At 50.0% G+C, this 26,202-nt stretch overlaps 1 protein-coding gene across 5 annotated transcripts in view; it reads left to right on the top strand.

Annotated features, from left to right (window-relative positions):
* Nucleotides 1-2,897: 2,897 nt before the first annotated feature.
* RANBP3 (RAN binding protein 3) overlaps nucleotides 2,898-26,202 on the top strand; it is a 53,792-nt gene continuing 30,487 nt past the window's right edge. The window contains exons 1-4 of one of the 5 annotated variants that reach the window (XM_034997877.1): nucleotides 2,898-3,016; nucleotides 3,632-3,775; nucleotides 22,268-22,323; nucleotides 25,771-25,806. In XM_034997877.1, coding sequence (XP_034853768.1) covers nucleotides 2,995-3,016; nucleotides 3,632-3,775; nucleotides 22,268-22,323; nucleotides 25,771-25,806 — 258 coding nt within the window. In that variant the 5' untranslated portion in view covers nucleotides 2,898-2,994. The remainder of the gene's footprint in view (nucleotides 3,017-3,631; nucleotides 3,776-22,267; nucleotides 22,324-25,770; nucleotides 25,807-26,202) is intronic. The other 4 variants (XM_034997878.1, XM_034997879.1, XM_034997882.1 and 1 more) reach the window with 4 other exon arrangements.

Genomic DNA, 26,202 nt, shown 5'->3' on the forward strand with positions numbered 1-26,202 from the left:
GTATTAAGTTCATTAAGGGTCATAGAGTTTAGGCACATGGCAAAAGCCAAGAAGACCTACCCAAGAGAAAGTATGTATAAAATGAAATATAATGAATATAATGAAACCAACAAACTAGAAATGAGAAAACCTAAGCCTACACACTGCTGGTGAACCAGATGGACTCAATGACCACCACCATCCTTTGCAGCATTGATATTCTAGCTATTCCTAGAGAATTTCTAATTCAAGGTCTGTGGCCTGTGTTTATATTTTGATGGCAAAATCTAGGGCAGGAGAATCAAGGCATCTATTAAATAAAGTTAGTGTAATCCTTGGGGCGCCTGGGTGGCTCAGTTGGTTAAGTGACTGCCTTCGGCTCAGGGCATGATCCTGGAGTCCCTGGATCGAGTCCCGCATCGGGCTACCTGCTTGGCGGGGAGTCTGCTTCTCCCTCTGACCCTCCCCCCTCTCATGCTCTCTCTCTCAATAAATAAATAAAAATCTTTAAAAAAAAAAGTGTAATTTTTAATAGTATTAACCATTTCTCACCCCTCCCCCCCAAATAAATGAAAGTTTCTGAACAGTGCTTCTCAAGGTCTGACATGCATAGGAAGCCCCAGGGTATCTTGTTAAAATGTGGATTCTGATTAAGGTCTGGTTTAGGACCTGGGATTCTGTATTTCTAAGAACCTTCCTGGTGATGCTGTTGATTTGGGAACCACACAGAAAAAAAGAAAGCTCTAGGGCGCCTGCGTGGCTCAGTCATTAAGCGTGTGCCTTCGGCTCAGGTCATGATCCCAGGGTCCTGAGATCGAGTCCCACATCGGGCTCCCTGCTCGGCGGGAGGCCTGCTTCTCCCTCTCCCACTCCCCCTGCTGTGTTCCTGCCCTCGCTATCTCTCTCTCTGTCAAATAAATAAATAAAATCTTTAAAAAAAAAAAAATCTCGGAACATATATAGTGTGTTCTGAGCATCTCTTCCTAGCTCTGCAGTTAGTGAAGTTCACATTAGTAGACTGAAATTAGCCATGGTTGAAGAATTTACACCAAGAAAATCAGCACTACAAACCAGGGTTCGTTTCATTGTTTTATTAATTATGTTCTAGCCTTAAGTGATAAGAAAATATAAATAAAATTTACAATAGACTACCCCACAAGCACACATATAAATACATATACATACACATACTGACACACACAATCTCCCCCAGAGAAGCAGCTGTTAAACATTCGTCAAGCCCCGTTTTTCAGTTCTCGTAGAGATGCATACAGGGCAACCACGTAGATTAGGGGTTGGCACACTTTTTCTGTAAAGACCCAAGTGGCTAATATTTTTTTAAAGATTTATTTAGTCGGGGGTGGGGGGGACAAGAGTGAGGGGAGAGGCAGAGGGAGAAGCAGACTCCCTCCCCGGCAGGGGGCCCCAAGCGGACTCAACCCCAGGATCCTGGGATCATGACTGAGCCCAAGGCAGATGCTTGATCTACTGAGCCACCCAGGGCCCTCCAAATGGCAGATATTTTAAGTTTTGTTGGCCAGTCTCCGTTAAAAAGGAGTCATGCAGCCACAAACAATACGTAGTGTGACTATTTTCAAATAAAATTTTATTTGTGAACACTGAAATTTAAATTTCATCCAATTTTCACATGTCGTGAGATATTCTTCTCTCGATTTTTTCCAACAATTCAAAGTGTAAAACCATTCTTAGCTCACAGGCCAGATGCAGCCAACAGGCTGTGGGACCTCTCTGTCTAGATCACAATGGAAGAGGAGTGGAGCTGGGACTCACAAGGGACTGGACCCGGGACACAAAGCCCCGGCAGAGGGCTCAGCAGGTGCAAAGACCCGAAGGCTGGAAGGAGTTCGGCCTGCTCCAGGCCGGAAAGACCCATGTGGCTAAGCCGCACTGAGCAAGAGGGGAGCATGAGAGCACAGCGTAGGGAGCTTCGTGAGCCTTAACGAGAGATTTAGAATTTCCTCCAAATTCAGGAGAAAGCTCTCTGGACGCGCGGAGGAAAGATGGGCCCTTGATCTAGTTTAATTTGGTTAAAGACTCCTCTGCCTGGCGCTGTGCGCGACCGGAGCGCAGAGCCCCCCAGGAGGCGGCGCGGTCTCCCCAGGGGAGGCGAGGCTGGCCTCGCGTGGCCCGTGTCCTGGCAACAAAGCAGAGCCAGGAATGCGTTCAGACCGACTCGGGGCAGGTGAGCAGAGGCGGCGAGGCGGCGCGGGCGGGCGGGACACCTTCCCTCAGCCCCCGGGCCGGTCCAGCCCGGCTCTCACACCCAGACGCTCGAGGCCCCGCGCCGCGCCAGGCGCCGTCCCGGGGCTCCCACCCCCGTGGCCCCCCAGCCCACAGGGGCCCCTCCCGGACTGATCCCTCCTCCGGCCGGCGCCCTTCGACCTCTGACCCCTCCCCAACTTCCCCCCCGCCCCACGTGGCCTGAGGAAAACGCAGGCCTGAATAACTGGGCCCTCGGAAGGGGAAACTGAGGCCGCAGGTGACGGGGCGCCCCGAAGGCCTCTGGTCAGGCCTGCGCATGTGGACGGCCCCCCCCGCCCCCCACAGATCCAGAGATTCACCTCGGGGAAGGCTTCAGTCGCGGCTCCCTCGGCGGCTCGCGCTCCCACCTCAAGGAACTCCTGGAAAACGAGCAGAAATCCAGGGCGTCGAAACCCAGCCCCCTCCGCGCCGTCTCACCGAACGTTCGTTCCCGCGTCGCCGCTGACGCGCGCCAGGCTCATTACGCATGCGCCCTGCGCTGCCCACGCCCCCTTGGTCGGCGGGAAAAGGAGGCGGGGGAGGGTGCAGTTAGTGCGCAGGCGCGTGCTCGGAGCTTGGCTGGGCCGGGACGGCCGGCCGGAGCGCGACTCCGCGCCGGTCTCAGCGCGCAGGCGCGAGCTGTCGGCCTCGCTCGGAGTCAGCTCGCGAAGTGCGCACGCGCGGGAGTTTCTGGCAGAAAGCAGGCGAGCCCGGGCCGGCGCGGGGCCTTGTGGGAGGGCTTAAGGAAGTAAAATGGCGGACCTGGCGAACGAAGGTAGGGGAGGCGCCGTCGGGGGCTAGCTGGCGGCCAGGGAACGGGCGGCGGGAGGCCGAGGGGCCACAAGCCTGAGGGGTGAGCACCCCGGAGTGCGGGGGACCGTGTGTTCCGGGACGGCGGCCCAACGGGCCCCACAGCCGCCCCCCATTGCGTCCCCTCAGGCCGGACTCACCGGCCCGGCCCATCACTCCCGGCAGCCTCGGCCCTGCCACGGTCCGGCCAGAGGGCCCGGGAGGCCGCTGGAGCCATGGCTCTGAGGCCCTTCTGCTCCCCGGGCCAGGTCGGGGCCCGAAGGGGGCGGGAGGCGAGGCCTCAGCGCTTTGGCCTCAGATGTAAATAGACCTCCGGGCCTGGTCGTCGCCCAGCGCGCCACGCTCCCTCCTGCGCCCCCTCGTTCCCGGGGACCGGGCTTGTCCCTTTCCTCGTCCTGGCGCCGAGGAAGCCCGCCCCCGAATCCTGTGGGGTTCTCATCCTACGCGGGCCCGCTCCATGCCGAGTATGGAGGACACCTGGTCTGTTCTCCACCCCCCCGCACTCGGCCCCCAGTTCCCGCCAGTTGCCCCGGATCCTTAGTGGCGACCTGAGAGTCGCGCCTCGTCTCCCTGCATTTAGGCCTGGCCGCAGGATGTGGACTGCTGAAAGCCCCGGCTGCTTTTTGGCCCTTTTTCGCTGCACTTCCAGAGAGGGAGACAGACAGGCTGTGCGAATCCCCTCCTCCCCGGAGCGCTGACATCCCACCCGAGCGTTTTCGACGAGGTTAGGGTTCTAAATCCTCTTGAGAAAGCACTCCGTAAGCTGATGTCTGTTTAAATCAATAGTGGTGTTGGTATCGCGGTAGCCTCAGGACTTCCGAGGCCTATTTTTAGCTCCCTCCGTTTCTAGGTGCACAACTGTAGTTCTGGCAAGCTGGCTACCTGCCTGGTCCTCTTCCCCCATACCATGCTCCCTGCTACCAGAGGGTGTCCTGAGGTTTCCATGCCGAACTGTAAGAATGCATGAATGAAATAACAACCGCCCCCACCCCGGCCGAGCGTTTGGGGTAGTACCGTGTACCGTTCAAAGTCTTGCATCCTGTTGTCTTGTAATACTCCTCACAAAAGATCCGTGAGGTAGGTACTGTGGGCCTGTTCTCTTGGTGAGGAAACTGAGTTAGAGCGGTTAAGTTACTTGTCCAAGGCAGGTCACCCAGCTCTTGAGCAGGAGAGATGTGTGAATTGGGTCGTCTGGCTTCAGAGCCCAGGCCCCCATATGCACACGCACACCGCCTGCCCTTTTGTGCTGTATCTCTTTTCCAAGATAAAGGAGCCCACCGAGGGATGAGGCATTCCAGTTTATAAGATCCAATTCAAGGCAGGAGAGGGAGTGGATAAATGGGAATCAAAGTGACATACTGTATGTATTTACAGCTTTGGCGCATTCGGTTTCTGGACTTGTTGATCTTAAAAATAATACTGTCAGCTATTTTACTAGCAAGATGGGCTTATTCAGGAGTGACAGAGAATCGCAATTTAAGACGAGCAAGCGCTGACAAAACCATAGGCAAGTCTCACAAGGAAGGACAGGAACATTATTTTAGGGAGGGGGGAAAGTTGCTGGAGAACTTGTTTTGAATTGGAAGTCTGTTGGAGAAAAGCAGCGGTTCAGGGTGATGACAGTTTCTCATTGGCTAAGTTACAGGGGTAGTGGATTTCTTATAGAAGATTCAATGTACCTCCTCTGTCAGGGCCTGTAATTGATCTTTCTTTCCTGTTGATGTTTCTTCTTTTGGGGGCTATAACTGACAGTTCTCCCCCTAACTTCTGCTGCGTGGTAAGGCAACCCCTTTTGGCCTCCCTTTCTAGCCCCCCCCAAGTCTGCTTTAGTGAGGCTTTTCCCATTATTAATTTTCACAAACTCAAGACTCAATATATCTAACATCATAGTCAATATTTGCATTTAAATGTCTCATGGGCACGTCGAACGAAATCCCTGTCTTTGCCCGCAACACCTGCCCACTCCACAGTCTTCCTCCCATTTGTAGTAAATGGCAAGTCCATTCTTTGAATTGCCCAGGTCAAAATCCTTGAGGTTACCCTTCACTCCTCTCTCTCTCTCATATGCCACAGCAAATCCTGTCAGTTCTACCTTAAAATATCTCCGGAAGTGACCACTTCTCACCACCAGTGCTGGTTTCCACCACTCGGGCCTCCCTTCCATCTTTACCCATCTAACAACTCAGCCCTAGAAGGGCCCCCTTCTACCTCCCTTTCCTCCCATCACACCACTCTCTCCCTGACTTGCTCTGCTTGAACCACTCTGGTTTCCCTGGTGTCCCTTGAATGGACTCTGCACACCCTCCTTTATGCCTTTGGACCTTCCGGTTCCCCTGCCTGAAACAGTCTTCCCCCAGATATCCCTATGGCTCACTCCTTCACTTCCTTCAGGTTTTTACTCAAACATTATTTATGGAGCACTTCTCTGGCCACATATTTTAAATTGGATCCCCATTCCCTGTCCCCTTTATCCTGCTTTATTTTCCTCCCCAGCACATATCATCATCTGACATGCGAAGTTTACTTGTTTGACTATCCCTCTAGAATATAAGCTCCATGAGGGCAAGGATTTCTTTCTGTCATGATCACTGATGGATTCCCTACATCTAAGCAGTGCCTGGCACAGAGTAGGTATCCAAGAAATGTTTGTGGAATGAATGAATGAATTCATCACTGAGGACCCTTATTGTGAGGTATACTTTTGAGCACAAAGGGAAAATTGTGGATTCCTGTTTTCCAGGGATACCATTTCTACCATATGGGCTGACACGTGAGCTTTTGATTGCTTAATTGAACGGTAAGTATAAAATAGAGAAATGGAATGGTTTATACTTAAAGTTTTTGCCTAATAAATGCCACACTCACTCAGTACTTTTGCCTCTGACACTAGTTCTGGCATAGTTGTCCTCAGGACATAAATCTTAGTGGCTTTTTGGCTTGTACAGCGTGCTGAGATGTTTAATTTATTATCTGCTATGTAAACTAGGGCTTTCTTGCCTATGCATTTTGTAGCTTTAGGGACTGCCCCATATGTGTGCTTTTCCTCCTTCTGTTTAAGCTCCAGTCAAATGCCCTCTTAGCTTCTGTTTTTCCAGAGTGGTATTCCAAGTAGTATTCCAAGCTGGTCCATCTTCACCTCCGACCCTTCTGTCTCCCTTCCCTGGGCCATTGCCACCTCTCTCTGAGTCTGAGGCAATGACTGTGCACCTGGGCTGGGCATCAGAATCACCAGGGGAGCTTTCTTAAAACCACAAAGGCTCAATCCCCACACCCTATCCATTCCAATTCTGTGAGATGTCGAGTGGGCCCTGGGCATCTGTACAGTGAGAAAGCAGCATGGGCGATTCAGATGTGCAGCCAGGATTGAGAACCATTGGCTTGAGTAGTGCAGGTTAGGTGTGCTGTGCTTGTTCACAAAGAAACGTTTCCAATTGTGTATCTAATACAGCATCTTGTTGGCCTTTGTTGCCATGGTGATCTCTTCAGGGATGGTGACAGCAACTCCCACAGCCCTTTCTTGGTACTCCTATAGTCTGTGACTTTTAAAGTCCAGTTGGAATGCTTCTCTTCTAGGAGAGAGAGAGAGAGAGAGAGAGAGAGAGTGTGTGTGTGTGTGTTTTACACTTGTGTCCAGGGATATTCTCTCCTGCTTGGCATTTTGCTATTGATATATTCCTAATTCATTAATCATCCTATCCCTGAAGTTACTCTGCATCATAGATGGATGTCAGGATTTGAATGCAGAGTTTTGTGTCTGGAAAAGGTAAAGAATGGGCGGGGGTGAGTAAAGTGTATTTGAGCTATAGGATATCTTGGATTCCAGATCCCAGTGTTTAAAGATAACCACGTACATATAAATCCTTGCTGGCCTGTGGACATGGTATAAAGCAGTGTTCTCAGCTTTGGCCCTACTGACATTTTGAGCCAGATAATTCTGTTGTGAGGGCTGTCCTATGCATTGTAGGATGTTAGCAGCATAGCACTGTCCCTAACTCTACCCACTGTATCCCAGCAGCACACACCCTCCCCTGCACCCCTACCCCAGGGGTCATGATAACTAAAAATGTCCTCAGACATTGCAGCATGTCCCGGGCAGGGGGTGAGGAGAACCACCCCTGGGGTAAGACCCACTGGTGTAAAGTAATGGCAGGGCACAGGCTTTGCCATGCAGAGAACTGGGTTTGTGTTTTGACTCTGTCATGTACTCTCTGAATGACTATGAGCAAATTTCTTAATGCCTTTGAGCCTCGGTTTCCTCACCAGTGAAATGAGAATCATGGGTATTTCATGGCTGCTGTGAGCATTGGATGAATTAATGCATATGAATTATTTAATACCTATCTGCACACACAGTAATAAACAGTCAGTAAATTGTAGCTATTTTTTACTACGGTGGACTCATCGTGGACTGGTTTGGCATTAAGTGTTCAGGAGAGAGAGAGCACAAGAAATGATTATGCATAGTGCAGGTGAATCTAGCCCACTGATGAGATGGCCCCGGGGTGAGCCATGATGGGAAGCCGCCTGGAGCTGAGCTGTCAGCCCTCCTGGGTTCTGTCTTGCCTTTCACATGATAACCTCGCCCAGGGTTCTCAGCCTTGACACTATAGACGTTTGTGGCCAGGTAATTCTTCGGCATGTGTACTGCCCCGTGCCTTGTAGGATGTTGATCAGCTTCTCTGATCTCTTCCCTCTAGATGCCAACAGCACCCTCCTCCCTCCCCCAGTCATGACAACCAAGAATGTCTGCATGGGGCGCCTGGGTGACTCAGATGGTTAAGCGTCTGCCTTCGGCTCAGGGCATGATACCAGGGTCCTGGGATCCAGCCCCACATCGGGCTCCTGGCTCAGCGGGGAGCCTGCTTCTCCCTCTCCCTCTGCCTCTCCCCCTGCTCATGCTCTCTCTCTGTATCTCTGTGTCTCAAATGAATAAATAAAATCTTTAAAAAATAAAAATAAAATAAAAAAATGCAAGAATGTCTACAGACATTGCCCAGTGTTCCTGGGGTTGGGGGGGAGCGCAAAGTTACCCAAAGTTGAAAACCTCCCATCTAGCCTGACCAAATGTCACTCTAGAGATTTTCAAGGGTGGTTTGGCTTTTCTCAGTTTTCACCTTACTTGTTGACTTAAAACTTAATGCCTGAGAGAATGAGATACAAATGAATTAGTTGGAATCCTCAAATCACTAAATTCTCACCATCCCCTGCCATAAACTTAATTTTTAGGATGAGTGAGAGACCACTGTTTTAAAATTTGTCATGAAGTTATGGTAAACATTAACTCTGGGATTTGTTCTGAGAGCAGAATGTGTACATGTGACCCTGTGGTGCCTCTTACATCTGTAGCGGATGGGCCTGGTGGTAGCTGGGTGGTGTCATGCTACCTCCGAGGCTGCAGAATCTTTACACATTTTGAAGAAAATTTAAGTTTTGGTTCTGTTGTGTAGACCGAAAAGGTCGTAGTTCTGCAAAACTTTTGGACCATGTCTTCGGCCTGCCTCTTGGTTAACTGGAAAATGGGATTACCCCAGCAGTCCTGTTACCGTCGCACATTCATTGGGTGTCAGGGCTAGTGGGGATCTGGTGTCTTTATACTATACTGTGGGGGAGTGAGAGTGAGTGGAAGCAATAGGAACGAATTGAGGTTAGAGCAGCCAAGCTCAGATGGCATTTGGAAGACTGACAGTGTGTAGGAGTGGCAAAGGGGGCATTTTAGGTACCAATTCAATTCCAGCCTAGTTAGTGAGTTCGGGCACAGAGAATAGGCCAGGGTAGAGGCCTCATCTCCTCAGAGGAGATGAGGGCCATTTGGGGGATCTGAGAAGGCCTTTCTTCTGTTATGAAGATGAGGGAGATGAGGGCCATTTGGGGGATCTGAGAAGGGCCTTTCTTCTGTTCTGAAAACCCCGAGTAAGGCAGGCAGCAGAGGTGGCTGGTGTTAACTTGGCCCAGCCTTGGTAGCTCTCCATGGTACTTGGAAGCAATCTGGAGGCAGGTGGGTTTGCGGCGTTATCTGTTCAGGATCTAGTGGAGCTGATGGAGGTGGCAGCAAGCAGCAGGAGTTCTTTGTTTTGTTTGAAGGGATTTGTTTTTGCCACCTATGCACATTATCCTTCCTGGGTCCCATGGAGTCTTGTTCATGGTCGGTGGGACTTTGTACGACTTGGTAGAAAGCCATATAGCATAGGGCCTCAAGAGAAAAGCCCCCTGCCTGTCCACAGTTTGCTTCATCCTTGGCAATCTTGACACTCGGTGCTATTGCCTAGTACTTGTCGTGAGTCTTAGCCCTGAGTGCATTCCATACTTGTTTAAGGAGCCTGTTGAGGAAAATAAAAAGTGACGCCATCAGTGATGGTGGCAGGAGGTCCCCAGTGTCTGTAGTTTTAAAAAGCTCCACAGATGTTTTACAACATGAAGCCAGAGTCAAAAACCACAGGCAGAAGTTGCAAACTTGCTTCAGGGGCGAGCAGATGTGTTTAATTTGGCCCATTTAGGGATTTTTGTTTGTTTTTAATTAGGAACCAACACTTAAGAATTCTGAGATTTCAGGGGGGGAAATAATCTAGGTTTCTGATTTCTCTTGGAAAGCTGGAACCAGCCTCTTCCAGTGGTCTTGTGCAGTAACAAGTCTCCAGGAATGGAGGAGCAGCTGCTGCCCTTAAGATAGACTGTGTGCCCCAAATTATAACGTTGAAGATACAGCCAACACATGAAATGCATAAGAGAGAATATTAGATGGAAATTGTAGACATACTGGTCACAAATATGTAAGATGTGTCTGCAAATAAATAAAAAGACTTGGAATGCTCAAAATAAAATAAAAAGATAGATTGTGTGCCCTCCAGGACACCCTGAGTAGTTTGGGACCTGGCCCACTTCCTTCTTTTCCAGTGCCTGCCCGACCTTGGTTGGCATTTGGGTTTCAGCCCTGTTGTACCACCTCTTAGACGCAGCTGTCTCTGCACGTTAGCGGAGAACCTCAGCGAAAAGCTTTTGACAGTCTGTAATGGATTCAGGATTCACTGTCCCCCGACTGCTAGGCCTCAGCAGCATAGGGCAGCAGTTCTCCAGGATGGTCCAGGGGACCCTGGGAGTCCCCAAGACCTTTTCAAGGAGACTGCAAGTTTAAAACTGTTTTCATAACAATACAAAGACATTGTTTGCCCTTTTCACTCCCATTCTCTTGTGAATGGACAGTGGAGTTTTATCCAAAGGTTGTAATAGTGTGATATAGCAACAGATGGACTGCAGAAGCAGATAAGTGACTCTAGCTGTCTTGTCTTAAGCCAGACATTAAAGAGATTTGTCAAAATGCAAAATAATGCCACTATTCTCACTAATTTTTTTGTTTTTTAAAAAGTTATTTTTCATAAAATTTATTGTTTAGCTAAGCCTTTGCTATTATTATCCTAAATAAGTTAACATTTTGGTGTTTTCTTAGTTTTAATTTCTAACCTGCTAAGTATCAACAGCTGTAGCCAACAGTTACAAAAGCTCTTGGAGAGTCTCAATAATTTACAAGTGTGGAAAGCGGTCTCGAGACCAAGCAGTTTGAGAACTGCTGGCATGTGATAGTGGAGCCCCATTGTGAGGAGCCTGAGTGGAGCCTGTAGTGAGATCGGCGCGGGTTTCATCCCCATCTCTCCAGCCTGCGGGAGTTTTAACCTGGGACTGACTGGCAGGCTCCGGTTGACTACTCGGGGCACAGTTGGAAATGCCTGGATTGATTGTCCTTGGTTTGTGTCTTACCTCTGCCACTTACTTGTCCAGGATCTTGGGCAGGATGTTGGACCTCTGTTCCTGCATCTGTAGAATAGGGAGGACGCTAATCACGTCTGAAGGTCATGTTCAGAGAGAACATTTGTCGGATAATTGACCCACTGGCAGGTGCAGATATACTGTCAGTTACTAGTGGATGTTACTCTTCTGATTGGATGTCTGAGTGGAGAAAAAGCTTCTTCTGGATTATAGCTGTGTTTCTCCACCTCAGCGTTACTGACATTGGGGCTGGTGGGGGCTGTCCTGTGCATCGTAGGATGTTTAGCGGCATCCCTGTCCTCTACCCACAGGATACCAGTGCCACCCCCCTCCCCCAGTCATGACAAGGAAAAATGTCTCCAGGCATTGCCAGATGTTCCCTCAGGGGTGGAATCACCTGAATTTAAGAACCCCTGGGTTAGGAGAGTCCAATGACCCCCCAAGAGACTACATTCCCTGATCATCTGACCTGTGGTCCTAGGATGCTACACACATTTAAATACACAAAGTGTGGGGAGGGAGAGAAGAGGTGACTCACAGAAGCTAGGGGGTCACCCCAGTTTGTACTGGCTGACCCACTGGGAACTTATTTTGGTGTATAATGTGAGTAAGGCATCTAACTCAATCTTTTTCCAAGTAATTAATGCAGAGTTTCTCAACTGCAGCATCATTAACATTTAAGGTTGGTTAGGGGACCCTCCTGTGCACTGTAGGATGTTGATCAGCATCTCTGGTCTCCATCCACTAGATGCCATTAGCAGTTCCTCTGCATTGTGATAACTGAAAATATCTCTAGACATTGGGCAAAATCACCCCTGGGGGAGAAGCACTGGGTTATGAGATTAAGTAAAACTATCCAGGAATAGATTATTTGCCAACTGGAATTTAGGGCTCACCCTCCCAGCCTCCTGTTCCCCCTGTGGCCTTTTGGCAGATAAGGAGGCATCATGGACTTCATATCCCTGCGATGGAGGAACAGTGTTTCCATGACCTTCAGCACTGTCTCAGGTTCAATGTAAGGACCTTCAGAGAAGCTCTGGGTCCAGGCCATTCCATGTCACAGGGGCTGGAGCCAAAGGCCACGTAAGCAGGGAGTCAACTGGTACAGTGCTCCTGCTTCCAGCCATAGAGCCTGGGAGCCCATGCTTATCCGTTCTAGTGGATCAGCAGCACTGACTTCATGGGCACTCGTTCTCCTCCGGAAAACTGACCCATGTCGGGCCCTGTACCTGGCTGTCACTCTCAAAGAGAAATAGATATTTGCAGAGACAGTAGGGGTGCCTCTGTGCACACGTAGAAGGCAGGCCTTGCTTTGTGCAGTAAGTCTAAAGTGCTTTTGCTTTAGTTAAACTCCCCCAGGTTTGCCACACAGAATCTCGGGAATTCGCTGGCCCAGAATGAAGACCTGTGTCACGTTTGAAATAGCAGAGCGAGAGTGGGGCACATGGTTCTTGAGAGTTTGGCTTTCTCAGGTCAGGAGTGTGAGGAAACAGTCTACTCTTTACTCAGAAGGGAAAGGATGTCTTGTAGCATTGATGGTGGTGGCCACTGGGTGTCTGAGAGTCCAGGGCCTGGATCAGTCCTTATCAGCACCTTTGGAGGTCCCCCCCTGTTGTGGGCTTTTATTGCCAGACGAGCGGGACTTGTTTTAGTTGACCACATCTGCCCCTGAGAGAGTAAGATGGACTTTCACGGCCCCAACCTCACCTCCTGCTTTCCCCCATGTTAGCCTCTAGGTTCTTTCTGTCCATAGGACTTTCATACTTGGGATTCTCTCTGCACACTATACTCTGCCTTCACCTGCCTTACTCCTTTATGTCTGAGATTCAAATGACACCTTAGAGTGGCCATACCTAACCACTCACTCTGCAGTGCCCTTCTCCCCGTACTCTTTCCCATCACCCTGCTTTATCTTCCTTACGGCACCTATCTCTGTGTATCTTTCATCCTGTCTCCAGTGCCAGACACAGTGCCTGGCACATGGTAGGTGCTCAGTAAATCGTTCAACTGCAAGCGGGGCTTAACTGGTTGGCCTTCCATCAGATCAGGCTTGAGGGATTCTGAGCAACTGAGCATGTGAGTTGTCCCGGCATCTGGGCAGCTTTAGACGGGGCCAGATTTTGAGGCACTTACCATTGTTGGGGACCTAGGGGTTGGAGATAGTCCTTGAATCCAAGACTGATGCTTTAAGGTGGCATCAGTATTTTTGCAGTCTTCTGGGTACAATTATAATAATGATAATAATGCCCAGGTGGAATTCCTGCTGTGTGCTAGCCATCTCCCAAACACTTTGTCTGCATCATTTCATTTAATCCTCCCTAGAACTGCCTGGGGTGTAGCACCATTCCTGTTGGACTGTCAGGGAACAGCGAAGGTTCCTTGAGTCGCCCAGGAGCCCAGCCATAAGTGCTTGAGGCCAGTTTGAATGCCCATAAAAACCAGAGCCCACGTTTCCTCAGTTTTGGTCTGCTGCCTCAGCGGAAGTTCTGTGGTCCTTAAGATTTCCTTCCTGGTGGGGGGGGGGGTTGATTTCCGTTGTCTTTCCTGGAACTTTCCCCCAGTTGTCAGTCCCTTTGATTTCACCTCTTGGCTCTGCCAGGTCGCGCCACCTAGTGGCAGAACATAAAAGTGCTACAAAGCTGGCTCCCTGAATTTCTTACTTTCAGGCGAAATTGCTGACTTTGTAGGATTTATTTAACAAGTTTGTGGGATTTCTCTTGGATTCAAGGCACAAAGGTGCCCAAAGCGCAGGTTCTGTCACGGCCACTTATAGTCTGGGCGAGTGGAGCCAGGTGGGGTGGGGGGGCAGGGATAGGAGGATTTGACTGCGGGGCCGATTTGTGTAGAAATAAAGAAGGCAGAATGGGACTTGGCCTTTAGTGGGACCTCAGGGGACCTGAAGCACCCAGCTCAGAAGTCAGACTTAGGGTCCTGGTCCCAGCTCTGCCACTTATCAGCTTTGTGACTTCAAGCAAAGCACCATCTGTCCAAGGCCTCTCTGTCTCGTTTCGTGATTCACAGATCAGAGATGATAAATAATATGTACGTCACAGGGATGTGATGACATTAAATGAGACTGGGCGTCCAAAGCAACTACCGCTGGTTCTAGTAAAGACCATTCAGCAAATGTGAGTTGCTTGTTGCCCCTCTTGCTTGAGGTATAGGGACACAGCAGTTAGAGCACTGAAAAGTGGCTTGGATTTCAGTAGGTAAAGGTAATGACAGGATGAAGAGCATTCCAGAAAGAAGTGCGTAAAATAAAAGATACCATCATCTCCAAAACTATGCCCCCTATAATCTCCCTGAGACCAGTTGAGAGTTGCCTGGGGGAAAACATACTCGAGTACCGAAAAAGGAATTAAGGGGCCCACCACCTCTACTAGCGGGGTTGGGTGGCCACTGAGCATTCAGGACACTAAGATCAAGAGAGGCATCACCTAGCAACAGCATGTTTGAGATCACTTCCATTCTTTACCAGAGAATTAGTTTGCGAATACATTTGACACATCAATGACACATTCACCTTTGTGTTGCTGCACAGAACTGTTTATAATAATTCCTGAGAAAAGAAATGACTTGAAGGGTTGAGATACTAAGTGTTGTAGGATTAAAGCAGTTGTCACGTCTTAACAGACTGTTATTTGTGTTGCCAAGATGCTTTCCATACTTTTTGCACAGATAAGAAGATTAAGACACATCAGCCCAGGATTAAAGCTCATTTTACACAAGTACCTTGCTGACATTTTGGTCAAGAATTCCAAGTGGCTTTCCAGATGGGGGCCGTTTCCTGGCAGGTGTTTGAGTAATCATTTAGGAGGGGAATAAACAGAACAAGCCAAGATATTCCAGATTTGCTTCTCTGTGTGTTTTCCTGAGCCTACATAGTTTCTTCTGTTTAGTTTAACGGGCAATCCTGAGAGACAAAGGTTGGAGGCAGCCACTGGGAGTGTCCGAGCTTGTTGCAGGGCAGGCCTGCCCGTAGTATTTGTGTACTTTTTACTCCTTCCACAGCGTGGAGAGAATGTGTGTGTGTTCAGCCTAGATTCTGATTATGTTCTGCAGGACATTGTGTGGTTAAAACTTTGAAAGATGGAGACAACACATGTTTCACCATAGAATGTCCACATCTTGGGATGTGTCTTCATTCTGTCCTTGACAATCCTAAGGATCCGCTGTTGGCCTAATTGCACCCTTCTCGGAGGTAGAGGGTCACATGACTTGAAAGCCTCAGGCCCACCCCAAAACTCATCATCATTCACCCTCTAGTGTCCTTTGTGCTTTTCTGGAATGATAACTGACAGCTGCTTTTTTCCTGATGTTACTTCTCAGAAGAAAAGAGTGTCTAGATCTTAGCTTCAAGGCCCAGCTGGGCAGAAAATGGGAGAAGGAAGCAAGCTGGAGTCCTAAGTTCTCCTTCTGGCACTTGTACATGGATGGCAGCGTAGCTCAGATGCAGTGGAGACCTGGCCCCACCTTGGACAAGTCACTCACCCTCTAAGTCTCTTGTTTCCTTTTCTGTAAAATAAGGACGTTGGTATGACCTCTCTCCAAAAGTGATTGCGAAAAGTCAGGGAGATGAGGCGTATAAAGCATGGAGTGCCTACCCAGCCCATAAATACATACTCGCTGACTGCTGGCCCAGGTAAGAAACCATCGGGCAGTTTTGGGAAACCCCATTTGGGAATATCCTTGCTGTCAGTCACATGACACAGGCTGGGATGAGTCTAAAGCCAGGATCCCAAAACCTCTGTTATCCTAGAGGTCGAGAAGCATTCTCCTCTGTCCCGGGGCCCCCTCTGGGGTCCAGGCCAGTTCCTTGCTCTCCTTCCCTTGCTTGCAGCAGGGACTCCACCTCCTGTCCTCACATCTGGTCAGCTGCCATCACCCACCCTGCCCCCAAGGGGTTCTTCTTACACTGGCTTCCGTGTAAAACATTCTTGCAGTGCCCCTTTCCTTCCTCCATTCTTGCTGCCTCAGAGATAGACACATAGGTCCTTTGCTTTTTAGGATTTTGCCACCAATCAGTCTCAGGGCAAAAAAGACACAAAACCCTGAGTCCTCGTCCCTGGCCTACTTATAGGGGTGGTCCGGGAAGCCTAGTGTTTTAGTTCTCTCAAGTGTGGGACTGTTTAAAACTCTCCTTCTCCTTTTGAGCCTCCTTACCACTATTTAAGGAGGTATTTTATGGGCTCTTCCCCTAACACAGACATCATATACCAAATTATGGATGTTACTTTTGGGTGAGGCCTTTTTGGGACTTGCCACACCTGTACCCAAGGCATCTGAGGACTTTCTCTGTGTCCTGGGGCCCCAGCTCAGTTCTGCTTTAGGAGAAGGGCCTTCCTCCGTGGAGCCCCCTGCTTCTGCCCAGAGACTTACGTTCCCTGTACGGAGAATGTAAATGGTCCCTCGGGTCAGGAGGGAGCCTGCGTATCAGGGACCCCTGCCTTCTTTGGAACCATCTTTAACTCATTTCCTCAAGAAAGGAACTGCCTGAGTGATTGGCGCTTACCTTGCAGGAGCTTCTACACTAGACCTTGCAGGTATAAATGTACAGACCTTGGATCCAGCGAAGGGAGGGGGCGCACTCTGCTCCTATGGCCCTGGGCCTGGGTGGTCTGTTTTCCTGCCTGTCCTCGAGGGTCTGGAGTCAGCTGGTACGTTCAAGCATTAGTAAAGTTGCAGGCACACAGCAGGTGCCACCTTGGCCTTCTTTGAGTTCTTCCAGGGCGCCTTGCTTTCTGCTGCCTGTTCTTCCCGTTCCTGGTCACCTGGCTAAATGCAGCTGTCCTTCTGCTTAGGTGGCACCTCCCTCGAGAAGCCTTCCTGGATCCACTCCTTTTCCACTGCCTCACCAGGTTGGACGCCCCTGCTCTGCACTCTGAGTCCCTTTTGTGCTTCTCCCGTGTTGCAACGTCCAACTAAAAAGTAATGTCAGCTCTTGGCAGGCAGGGGACATGTCTCTCCATGTCACCACCACACCCGAGAGGCCAGCATGAGGCCTGGCACACAGGGGGCCAAATTAATGTTATGATTGAATCTATGAGCATAGCAAGATAGGCAGCTGGGGGAGTGGTTCCCAGGCTCCACTGGGTGTAAAGTGCCTTTCAGTGAGGCCTGTGTCATCAGTGCCTCCAGGAGCAGGGCCTGCATGAGGATGGGTTAGGGGATGTGTGTGGAGAAATCCCAGACATCTGGCAGAGGTTTGAAACAAGAGCCGAAATCTGCAGCCTTTCTGCGACTGGGCTTGCCTATCTGTGTTATCATCAGGACTGCAAAGACGAGATCCAGGACAGTCCCTGGCCTTAGGGATTACAGCTGGACTGTCCCATTTTGCATCTGTACCCCACAGTTGGGTGGAGGGTGGCAGGGGACAGGAGGGAGAGCAGGCCCTGTGGGCCAGATGTCACGGGGGCTCACTCCTTTCAGCTCCTGGCCAGTGTCCTCACCCCTGCTATTTGCCTGAGGGTTGGGGGACTTTTCCCGCCTGCGGCCTGATCAGCACCTGGGATCACACTGGGGCTCAGGCTAGGTGTTGTCTGGAGTGTGTGAGCTGAGCGGGGGCATGTGGAGGAGGTTGAGGGAGGCTTTGGATGTAGCAGCAGCCACCTTGGACTTGGCGTGCAGCACCATGGAGAGCTGGGATGAGGGTGAAGCACCTCCCACGAGCCACCTAGAGGCCGTTGTAGTTTGAGGCCACTTGGCTCTGAATCCCACCCCACATCACACACCAGTGTTGGCCACAGTCTTGCACAGAATACAGTTCTCAGGCCTCATGTCAGGGATGAGGAAAGAGGGGTTCCCTAGTCAAATAACTTTGGAGAACATTTGGTTAAACAGGTTTCTTTATTGTTGATTTTCTTAACCCTCACTATGCAGATGTCTTGAGCCAGTGCCCCAGGAGGGCTGCTTTTTCACAAACTGATTCAATCAGAGAGCATTTTATAGGAACAAAACAAAACACGTGGTTGACAGAATCTGGATCAAATAGTTGGGGGTCTCTCTAGAAATCTCTGGTGGTAGTTTTCCCTTCACTTGTGACAGACAGACTGGGCTGGGAATTCAGGCAAGTTACAGAAGCCTCAGTGCTCTGTCCCCTGCTCATTCCCCAAACTTGGGTTTCAGCTGGCTGAGCAAAGTCTGCTTGTCCAGTGACAACCAGAAGCAGTTTGATAGGAGCCAGTTAAGAACGCTGGCTGAGGCTTCTGGGGCGAGTGTGGAGCAATCCTCCTCGGAATGGGTTGCGCTCGAGTTGTCCTTTTGTAATGTCAGTGCTAATTTGCAGCTCATGAACTTCGGCCCTCCTGGAGCCCAGCGGAAATTAAATCTGCGTGACCCTGGTGCTTTGTGTCTTTGGTGGAGAACTGACGGAAGCTCATTGCTACATTTTAGTTAGTGTGGTGTTTGGGTTTGTCATAACCGCCAAACCATCCATGAGTGAGGGTCCTGGTGGGTCCTGACCTCACCGGTCCTAGCGACATTTCATCGGCTCTGACTTCTTGTTGAGCGTCCGTTATGTGTGCGGCTCTGAAGGTACCACGGTCAACATAACAGAGGCTGCGCTCTTCTGGGGCTCATGATCCAGGGGTAGATGCTGCCAGCAAGGAGATGAACAAATAACCCCCCACAAGCTCCAGGCCATGTGCACAGACACACCCATCGCTTTTTATCAGGTGTTTGACCCCAAGGTTTTCTGCCCCGACTCCTGTTCCCCATTTTTCCTGTAGAGCCTTGCACAGAATAAGGGCTTAGTAAATATTTATGTGAGTACACAGCAGCTAGTGCACATGTGTGAGGACCTGCAGAGGGAGTTTAGTTCAGACATTTATTGGATGGTTCTTTGTGGTTTGCACTGGCTGCTGGGCTGGGGCGCAGAGCTGTTTTGATGCTGGATCCGTGGTCTCTCAGCCTCGTTGTGACCCATGGTGGGGAGGAAGCCAAGAGCATGCCCTGGGGGCACCGGGGGCAGGTATGTAGCTCAAACTGGGAGCTTCCTGAAGGATACGGTGCCCGTACCTGAATGAGTGTTGGCCACAGAAGAGAAGGTGAGAATGTGTTCTGGGCAGAAGGCCACAAGTATGACAGAAGCACAGGGCGTGCAGGGGGCAGCGGGCCTTTCGGTGCCACCATAGGGGTCAGGCCAAGGTGGCCTGTTGGAAGGAGCTCCGACCCTAGTCTGGGGGAGCGGTGCTGAGTTTTAAGTGTGGGTCTCACACCAGTGGCTCTGGCTGCTGTGCGGAGGCTGGATTGAAGAGAATGAGAACAGAGGTGGAGAAAGGAGGGTCTTAACTACAGTAGTGGTGGCCTGCAGGCAGGAGTTAGTGAGGGAGTCTCTGCGTGGGTCTCACCCAGAATTCCAGTTCTTTGGGAAGCTGCTTTCAGAGCTCGGACCCCATGTCCCTTCCGTGGCCTCCGTCTGCCCCCAGCTGAGCACCGTGCCCACTTGCAGTGTCACTGTTTTTCCAGCAGATGGGATTTTCCCAGCTCCGGCCTGGACCCTGCCCTGTGTCTTTGTCCTGCCCCAGGGACCCAGAGGCAGCCCGGGCTTCTCAGGTTTGCCCGAATCTCTGCAGCCCCTTCTGGGAGCCTGCAGATCAGCCAACACAAGAAAGCTCTTCCCCTACCATCCAAATGGTTCTCCCTCTGTTCTCGTCCTTTTTCAGTGGCCTTCCATCCATTTCTCCAATACCTCCTTGCCCTTACTCCTCCCTCCGTCCAGTATTTATTGATGCCAAGTACTGTTCTTGGACCACGGGGCAGCCAGGGAAACGAGGCGTTCTCCAATCTCATGGATTTGATGTCGTAGTAGGGGAGACGGCATAAACCCATAAATCCCTAGTGTATCTGGTGGTGGTACCTCCTGTGAGAGAAAGTGTCTCTGCTTCACTGTGAGGCCAGGCAAGGTTTCTTCTACAGAGTATAGTGTGTGTCTAATTAAGTCTGCAGTGGCTAGGCCTCACCTCTCAAGCTGGAGTTTGTTCGAGAAAGGACAGAAACAGTTAAGACAGGCTTAAGCAAAAATCAGCATTTGTTGGCTTAACTGAAAAGTCAGTGGGGGTGGGGTTAGCTTTGAGCAGTGTCTCCAGGATTCAGTTTCCTCCTCCATCTGCAGCTCTGCTTCCCACTGGTTTGACTCTGCTTCAAGGTCCCTTTTAGTGACGTGACTGCTCCCAACCCCAGGGTTACCTCCCACCAGCCCTGCTGCCCCAGCAGAAACAGAGCACCCTCTTCCCCAGGAGCTCCAACGAAAGTCCTAGACCTGAGTCTCATTCACTGTCAGTGGCCTGGCCTTACTCACATGCCATGGTGTCCCCTGGGGCAGGAGTACGAAGTACTCTCCTCTTCAGACCTAGAGCCAGGGGCAAAGGAGAGATGGTCCCCTAAAGAAATGGGGGGCTGGAAGGATGCTGGGCTGGCCCAAACTCCCAGCTCCTTCCCGTGTGCCTTTACTCTTTGCAGCTGGCTGGGAGTCGAACACAGAAGTAAGCTTCAGGCCTGGATCTATAGCCCCGGATGCTGGGCTCATGAGGTGAGGGGTAGGGCTGGAAGCTCTCTGGGATTCCCCGAGGCAGAAATGGTGTGGATCAGCCGCTGCTGTCCAGAGTCCCTCCTGCACCCCTTTGCTGTCATTTATTGTCTGGCACAGGCACTTTCATTCCCTCCTTCATCTGGGGGTGACAAACAGCACCAGCCCTGGTGCACGGAGAGGGCTGCTTAGGGAACCACGGAGGCCTCGTCGGCAAGCCTTCCGCCCCCCCCACCCTCCTCCCTTGTAGTGCTTTGGTCTCATACAGGTCGTTTACCCCAGTGTTTGCCTTGGGTTGTGCGTGGTGAGGACTATCACAGTGAATCAGACTCAGGGACTCAGGTGCGGCATGGCTTCAGTGTGCACAGCGGAGGGAATGGCTACCATCAGTGGGCTGTTGCCCCAAAGTCAAGACCGGTATCTGTTCTACTTCTCCAAGGAGTGGGAATTTGGTGTGATGGGAGTGGCACCGTGTCCTTTTGATTGTCTCAGTCTTGGCCCTCTTTCTCCTCAGACCTCCTCCCCTCCCCGGCTTTATTGTGGGTGATCGCCATTCCCTCCTAACTGGTCTGTCCATATTGCCCCCTTCTCCAGGCTGTTCTCTCTTTGAACCTGAACCCAGCTCCTTCTACAGCACTTCCCTGAATCCTTAGCATGGTGATCATCTGCCCCCAGGATCCCTGTCACTTTTACAAGCTGTATTTTCACACCTGCCGCTCCCTTCCGGGCTCTTTTCTTTGGACTTCAGCAGCCACCTCTTCTCAGGGACATTTCCCTGACTCTAGACTAGCCGCTCTGACCAGCTCCCCACACGAGTGCACTCACAAACCAAAGATCCTCTCCCCTCCCACGGAGCAGTCCTGCTGGGTAAAGCTGTGTGCAAGTGCAGGTTCCTGGTAATCTTGGCTTCCCAGGACTGAGGGCTCCATGACAGCAGAGCGGTGCAGTGCTCCCCAAATTTGTGATCCCCCTTGCTTCCCATCCACTGTATGCTCTCAGGACTTTGAATGCTGAAGGGGGCCCTGGGCGCACCCCATAGGATTCATGCATGGACCCAGAACCACCACACCCAACCTCAAGGCAGTGAGGCAGGCAGCATCTGGGCCTTCCCCCAGGTGAAGGTCATCCTCCTCCCCGAGGGGCTCCCCGAGCTGCCCTCCACCCAGGGGCAAGTGGCAGAGGGCTGTAGATTTGGCTGCCCCTGGATAGGAGACAAATGGGGCTGCCTGGGAACAACAGGTGGCACCACCCTGGGCTTGTCACGTGACAGAACATTCCAAAGAGTTTCTTCAACAACCACTGTGTAAGATGGACTCAGATTTTTCTCAACTCCTTAAATTCTTTTTTTTAATGGGTAATCTCGCTTCGAGATCCAGGTGGAATGTCAGGTGACTCAACCAGGGTAAGCTCTCCAAAGAGCATGAGCTCTGTGGGCAGAGGTTGCAGTCTGGTTATCCCCAAGCCCCCGCTGGCCTAGAAGTTCAAAAAACCTAAACTAGTCTCCAGAGTTTGAAATTGGGGACATGCCCCATCTGACATCTCTGTGCCTCGTTCCTGCAAGGCCACAGTTGGTGGCGCTGAATCCGAATGGTGGCAGCGCCTTTGATGCCCCGCAGCCCCCCGCACTCCCCCCCCCTTCCCCGCCCAGTCACGGACATGGCTGTTCTAAGTGAGTCTTGAAACCTTTTTCTTGGTGTATAATATGCACACAGAAGAGTGCACATACCCTAACATTAGGTGTCGGATTTTCACAAACAACACGCCCACGCAGCTACTTCAAGAAACCGTTTTCTAAGTGATTTGATGTTCTTTGGAGTTACTAGTTTTATATTGGGTTTGTTTTTTGTTTTTAACCTATTACAAACAAAAGTAGCTTTGTTTACTGTATGACTATAATGTTGGGGGGAAAAAAACCAGTTTTTCTTTTTGCAGAAAAACCTGCCATTGCTCCGCCCGTCTTTGTGTTTCAGAAGGATAAAGGACAAAAGGTAAGGGGCCGGTATGTTCTCTCTTCACATGTTTACTCTAATTTGTTTTCTCCCAGGGGGCTCTCCCAGGTTACATGGCCAAGGGTGCTTCTATCTTTTAAGCCTCCACGCGGAGCTTGAAGAGGAAAGGTCCTGTGGCTTTAAGTTACCATGGTGAGAGGTTAAGACGGGTGTGTGTGGAAAGGGCTCAGAAACCTTGCTTTTAACAGTGGCAGAAAGATACTTTCTAATTCCTAATGCTTCATTTTAGAAATAGTGTACATTAGAAAGAGTAGGAGAGAAAAGGTAGAAGGAAGGAGGGAGAATAATGGTGGTTAAGGGGGAAGACAGGATCTTTAAAGATTTTAGGGAGATATTCTGACCCCCAACCAACTTGGCATAAATGCATTTAGAGTAATTACTAGTTGGCTTACATTATGTATTACCATCCATCTTCGTTACTCGTTGCTTCCCCCTCTTGGATTTTAAATGTCTTGGTTGCCCTGACGTTGGAAATACTTTGCCTAACTCGTAGCAGTGAGCTGGCAGCTTGTTCAAGTCCTGATCGGTGTGGCAGTAACATTCCGATGTCAGGTGCTGCCGTTTACCTAGAAGTCGTTGATTTTGTGTCTGTCCTGACAAATCAGTGTGGAAGGTCGGGATTGTGTCCAAAGTTAGTTGATGTTCTGTGGTTGATGCTTCCCAAGCTTTTATGAGGATTCTGTTTGTCCAACAAATGGACAGTCTCTCCAACCTCTGCCCCAATCTTACCCACTGCAAGATTTCAGAGTGAGGGACCAAAGTGCCGCGCTGGATTTGGTGTGTTTTGAAATCCGTTTGCATCTTGTTGATAAGAACAGCATTTGAGAGAATGCTCTGGTAGATTCCCAGTCCCCCGTCAGGGTGGCCAGCTCTGAGGTTGGGGGCTGCTGGTCTGGCAAATTTCAGACTCCTGGCAGCCCAGCTGCTGCTCCTAGAGCCCATCCCTCGGTCAGAGAAGAGGCCAGACTTCTGTGTGGCCCACACTGTCCTGGACTGCGTTTCAGTACTGTGCCAGGAAGAGAGCATGTGTGTGGGCGGGGGGGGGGGGGGGTCAGGAGGAAGAAATGGCTGCCCAACACATACCCCCTTTCAGCGTACCTTCTGTGTGAGCCGGGGCTGATCTCCTAGGCTTACCCTCACATTAAACTTTCCCATTGTTAATTCTTTTGCTAAAGAAAGAATCACAACAGCCGAGGAAACATTCTTTCTATTTTGTTTTGGTTTTCCAGGTGGTATTTTCAGGACACAACAGCCTCTGCGGTCTCCTCTTCCATGGGCCCTGACCAATACATGTAACTTAATTACGTGTATTTTTATCATTTGTCTTTCGGAGCTTCAGTCACTGTGAAGGAGCTGATGCATTTCTGCTAGCTTTTAGAAATGCCTGTGTTCAATTTCTGTTTTAGATACCAAAGTTGATTCTCTCAGGATTTTCTAGAATTCTGAATTTTATTATTATCGTTTGAACCACTTTTAAAGGGGTCAGCAAACTAAGACCTGCCATCACCGCCTGTTTTTATAAATAAAGTTTTTTTGGCACACAGCCATGCCCACCCTGTTCCCAGTAGCTGAGGCTACTTTCCCACTGTGACAGCAGAGTGAAATAATTTGGATGGAGACATGGCCCACAAAGTCAAAAATATTTAGTAGCTGACCTTTCACAGAAAAAGTTTTCCAACCCCAGACTTAAAACAAGTAATAGGAATTGATAACTCTTTAAACCTAAGACTTTCAGACGACCAGCAGGATGAAACACTAAAATGTAATATTTGTTTGGCCGAATTTTTCAGTACTGTTTTCACAGTTGAGGTGGTTCTTGTCTGTTGCCTTGTAATTCAAAGGCTAACTTGCATGTATTACCTCCAGAAGGTTGGGGTGAAGTTGAATCAGAAGAGTAGCTAGGAAACTGCTCATCGTCATCTTAAAATGTGCAAATGTAGTTCTTATCAAAATATTGACTCAGAGCCAACTCTAAATGGGCTTCTAAAAATAACTGATATCCAGCTCTTCAGGGTTCAGCTCTCCGTTCCTGTCATGCCTCTGGGACAACATCACCAGCAGGACACAGGGAACCTCTGCGTGTTTACAAAGGAGGAGCCTCTGTAACTGTCCGCGAGGGCAGCTTTCGGGGCTGCGGGTGGAGATGGAATCTTCCTTTCTTTCTCTGCTGCTTAGGACAGTTCGGAAGTAAGGCAGGGAGCAAGCCGCGTAGCTGAGACAGCCAAGTCCGTGGCTTCCCATTTCAAGGGAGACAGGCAGGCAGAGCTGCAGGGAGCAGCTGTGGCACTTCGGACGGAAACGGGAGTTTGAGCCTCTTTCCGGTCCCGTCTCTCTCACCGACCTCCTGCCCGGCTGCCCCTCACACTGCAGAGGCAGAGTGGGGAACAGGCTACATGGGTTGCTACGGCCGGTCGCTCCTTTTCTCTTCAACTTCATTCAAGTCCTCAGAGAAGTTGAAAGAATGGTACCGTGGACACTTCGGTGTCCCTCACCCGGCTTCGCCAGCAACATCTTTGTCGTAAATGCCAGAAGCGCCCGACTGTAAGTGGCGCCCATCTGATGTTTTTCCCCTAGATCCTGCTGTAGGTGGCACCCGGGACTAGGGCCGTTCCTCTCCGTGGCCCCACTGCTATTGTCACTCCTGTGAAAATGATTGTGAAGTCAGAAATGTCCTTCAACATATATAGTCCATAATTATGTTGTCTTAACTGTCACCAAAATGTCCCTTCTAGCTCTTTTTTGAGCCATTTCTCGATCCACAAGGATCAAGAAGTCCCATCGTCAGCTGTGGGACCACTGACTTCCCTTTCAGTGAACAATCTCTAAACCACCCAGTGGGCTGCGCTTCAGAGCTTGTGTCCCCCCTGACAAAGGAGAGCACTCCACAGGCCGCGCTGTTATTACTGAATCATGATTGAGGTAAAAAGATTTGAAATCGAAAAGAAAAAAATGAAGCTGTTAGCCCAGGCGTTTTTTGTTTTGTTTTGTTCAGTAGCAAAGCCACATGGCGTTTTCTGTCCTTCCCATCCAGGGCCCAAGTGGCATTTACAGCAGGCTGCAGATTGGTGGCGGTGGCCCATCAGTGGCATCGCTTGGTCTCAGGACATGTCAAACCCCTTGTTGTTCCGGGTTTCCGGTTGGAGAAAGCGGTTGTCGGCTTCAACTCCAGTCCTGATGCCTAAAATCCAGGCCAGAGCCCGGCTGACAGAGCACAATTGTCTGTCCTTCCTTCCATGTTCTCACACTTCCTCAAGAGGGCGCTCCTCATAAATTGCATTTACGCATTTCTGGTTTTAGTGGCAAAAATGAATCTTTTTTTTCTTAACTGCCTTGCATGGAGACAGTTTTTTTCTTTTTGATGTGAAGAGATTTCGAGTCTTCTTAGAAGGTGGTGGTCTCATTGACTCTGATGACTGTTTCTTTCAGATACTTCATCTTCCAAAAGTTTATTCATCTGAACAGGTGAGGCTTTGAGGTCTCCCTTGCAGGGTGATGTCTGTTTGGGAGAAAGAAAGCTGTTGCAGAAATGCTGTTGAGCAGGAAGTAAAGTGTCCCTGAAAGTGCTGTCACAGTATGTTCAGACCTACTTTTGAAGCTTACTGTTGCTGTAACAAGCCCATCCTGTGTGCACGTGTTTGTTTTTGGGTTTTGTCAGCCATGTGTATTTTAGGATGATGTCAGAGGCTACGAAAATCTTGATGTCCAATTTTAACAAACACGTTGAAGAACTACAGGTCCTATCTTGGTTCTCTAGAGCTCACTTTTCTTGTCCAGCAAAAACACTCAGACCCAAGTAGAAAATACTGGGATGGCATATGTGTTTCTTTTTGGTCCTTCAGTTTAGGCTTCATTTCCAGT

Source organism: Mirounga leonina, unplaced genomic scaffold (assembly GCF_011800145.1).
Source record: "Mirounga leonina isolate KUSES-001 unplaced genomic scaffold, KU_Mleo_1.0 Mir_94, whole genome shotgun sequence".
Taxonomy (NCBI): domain Eukaryota; kingdom Metazoa; phylum Chordata; class Mammalia; order Carnivora; family Phocidae; genus Mirounga; species Mirounga leonina.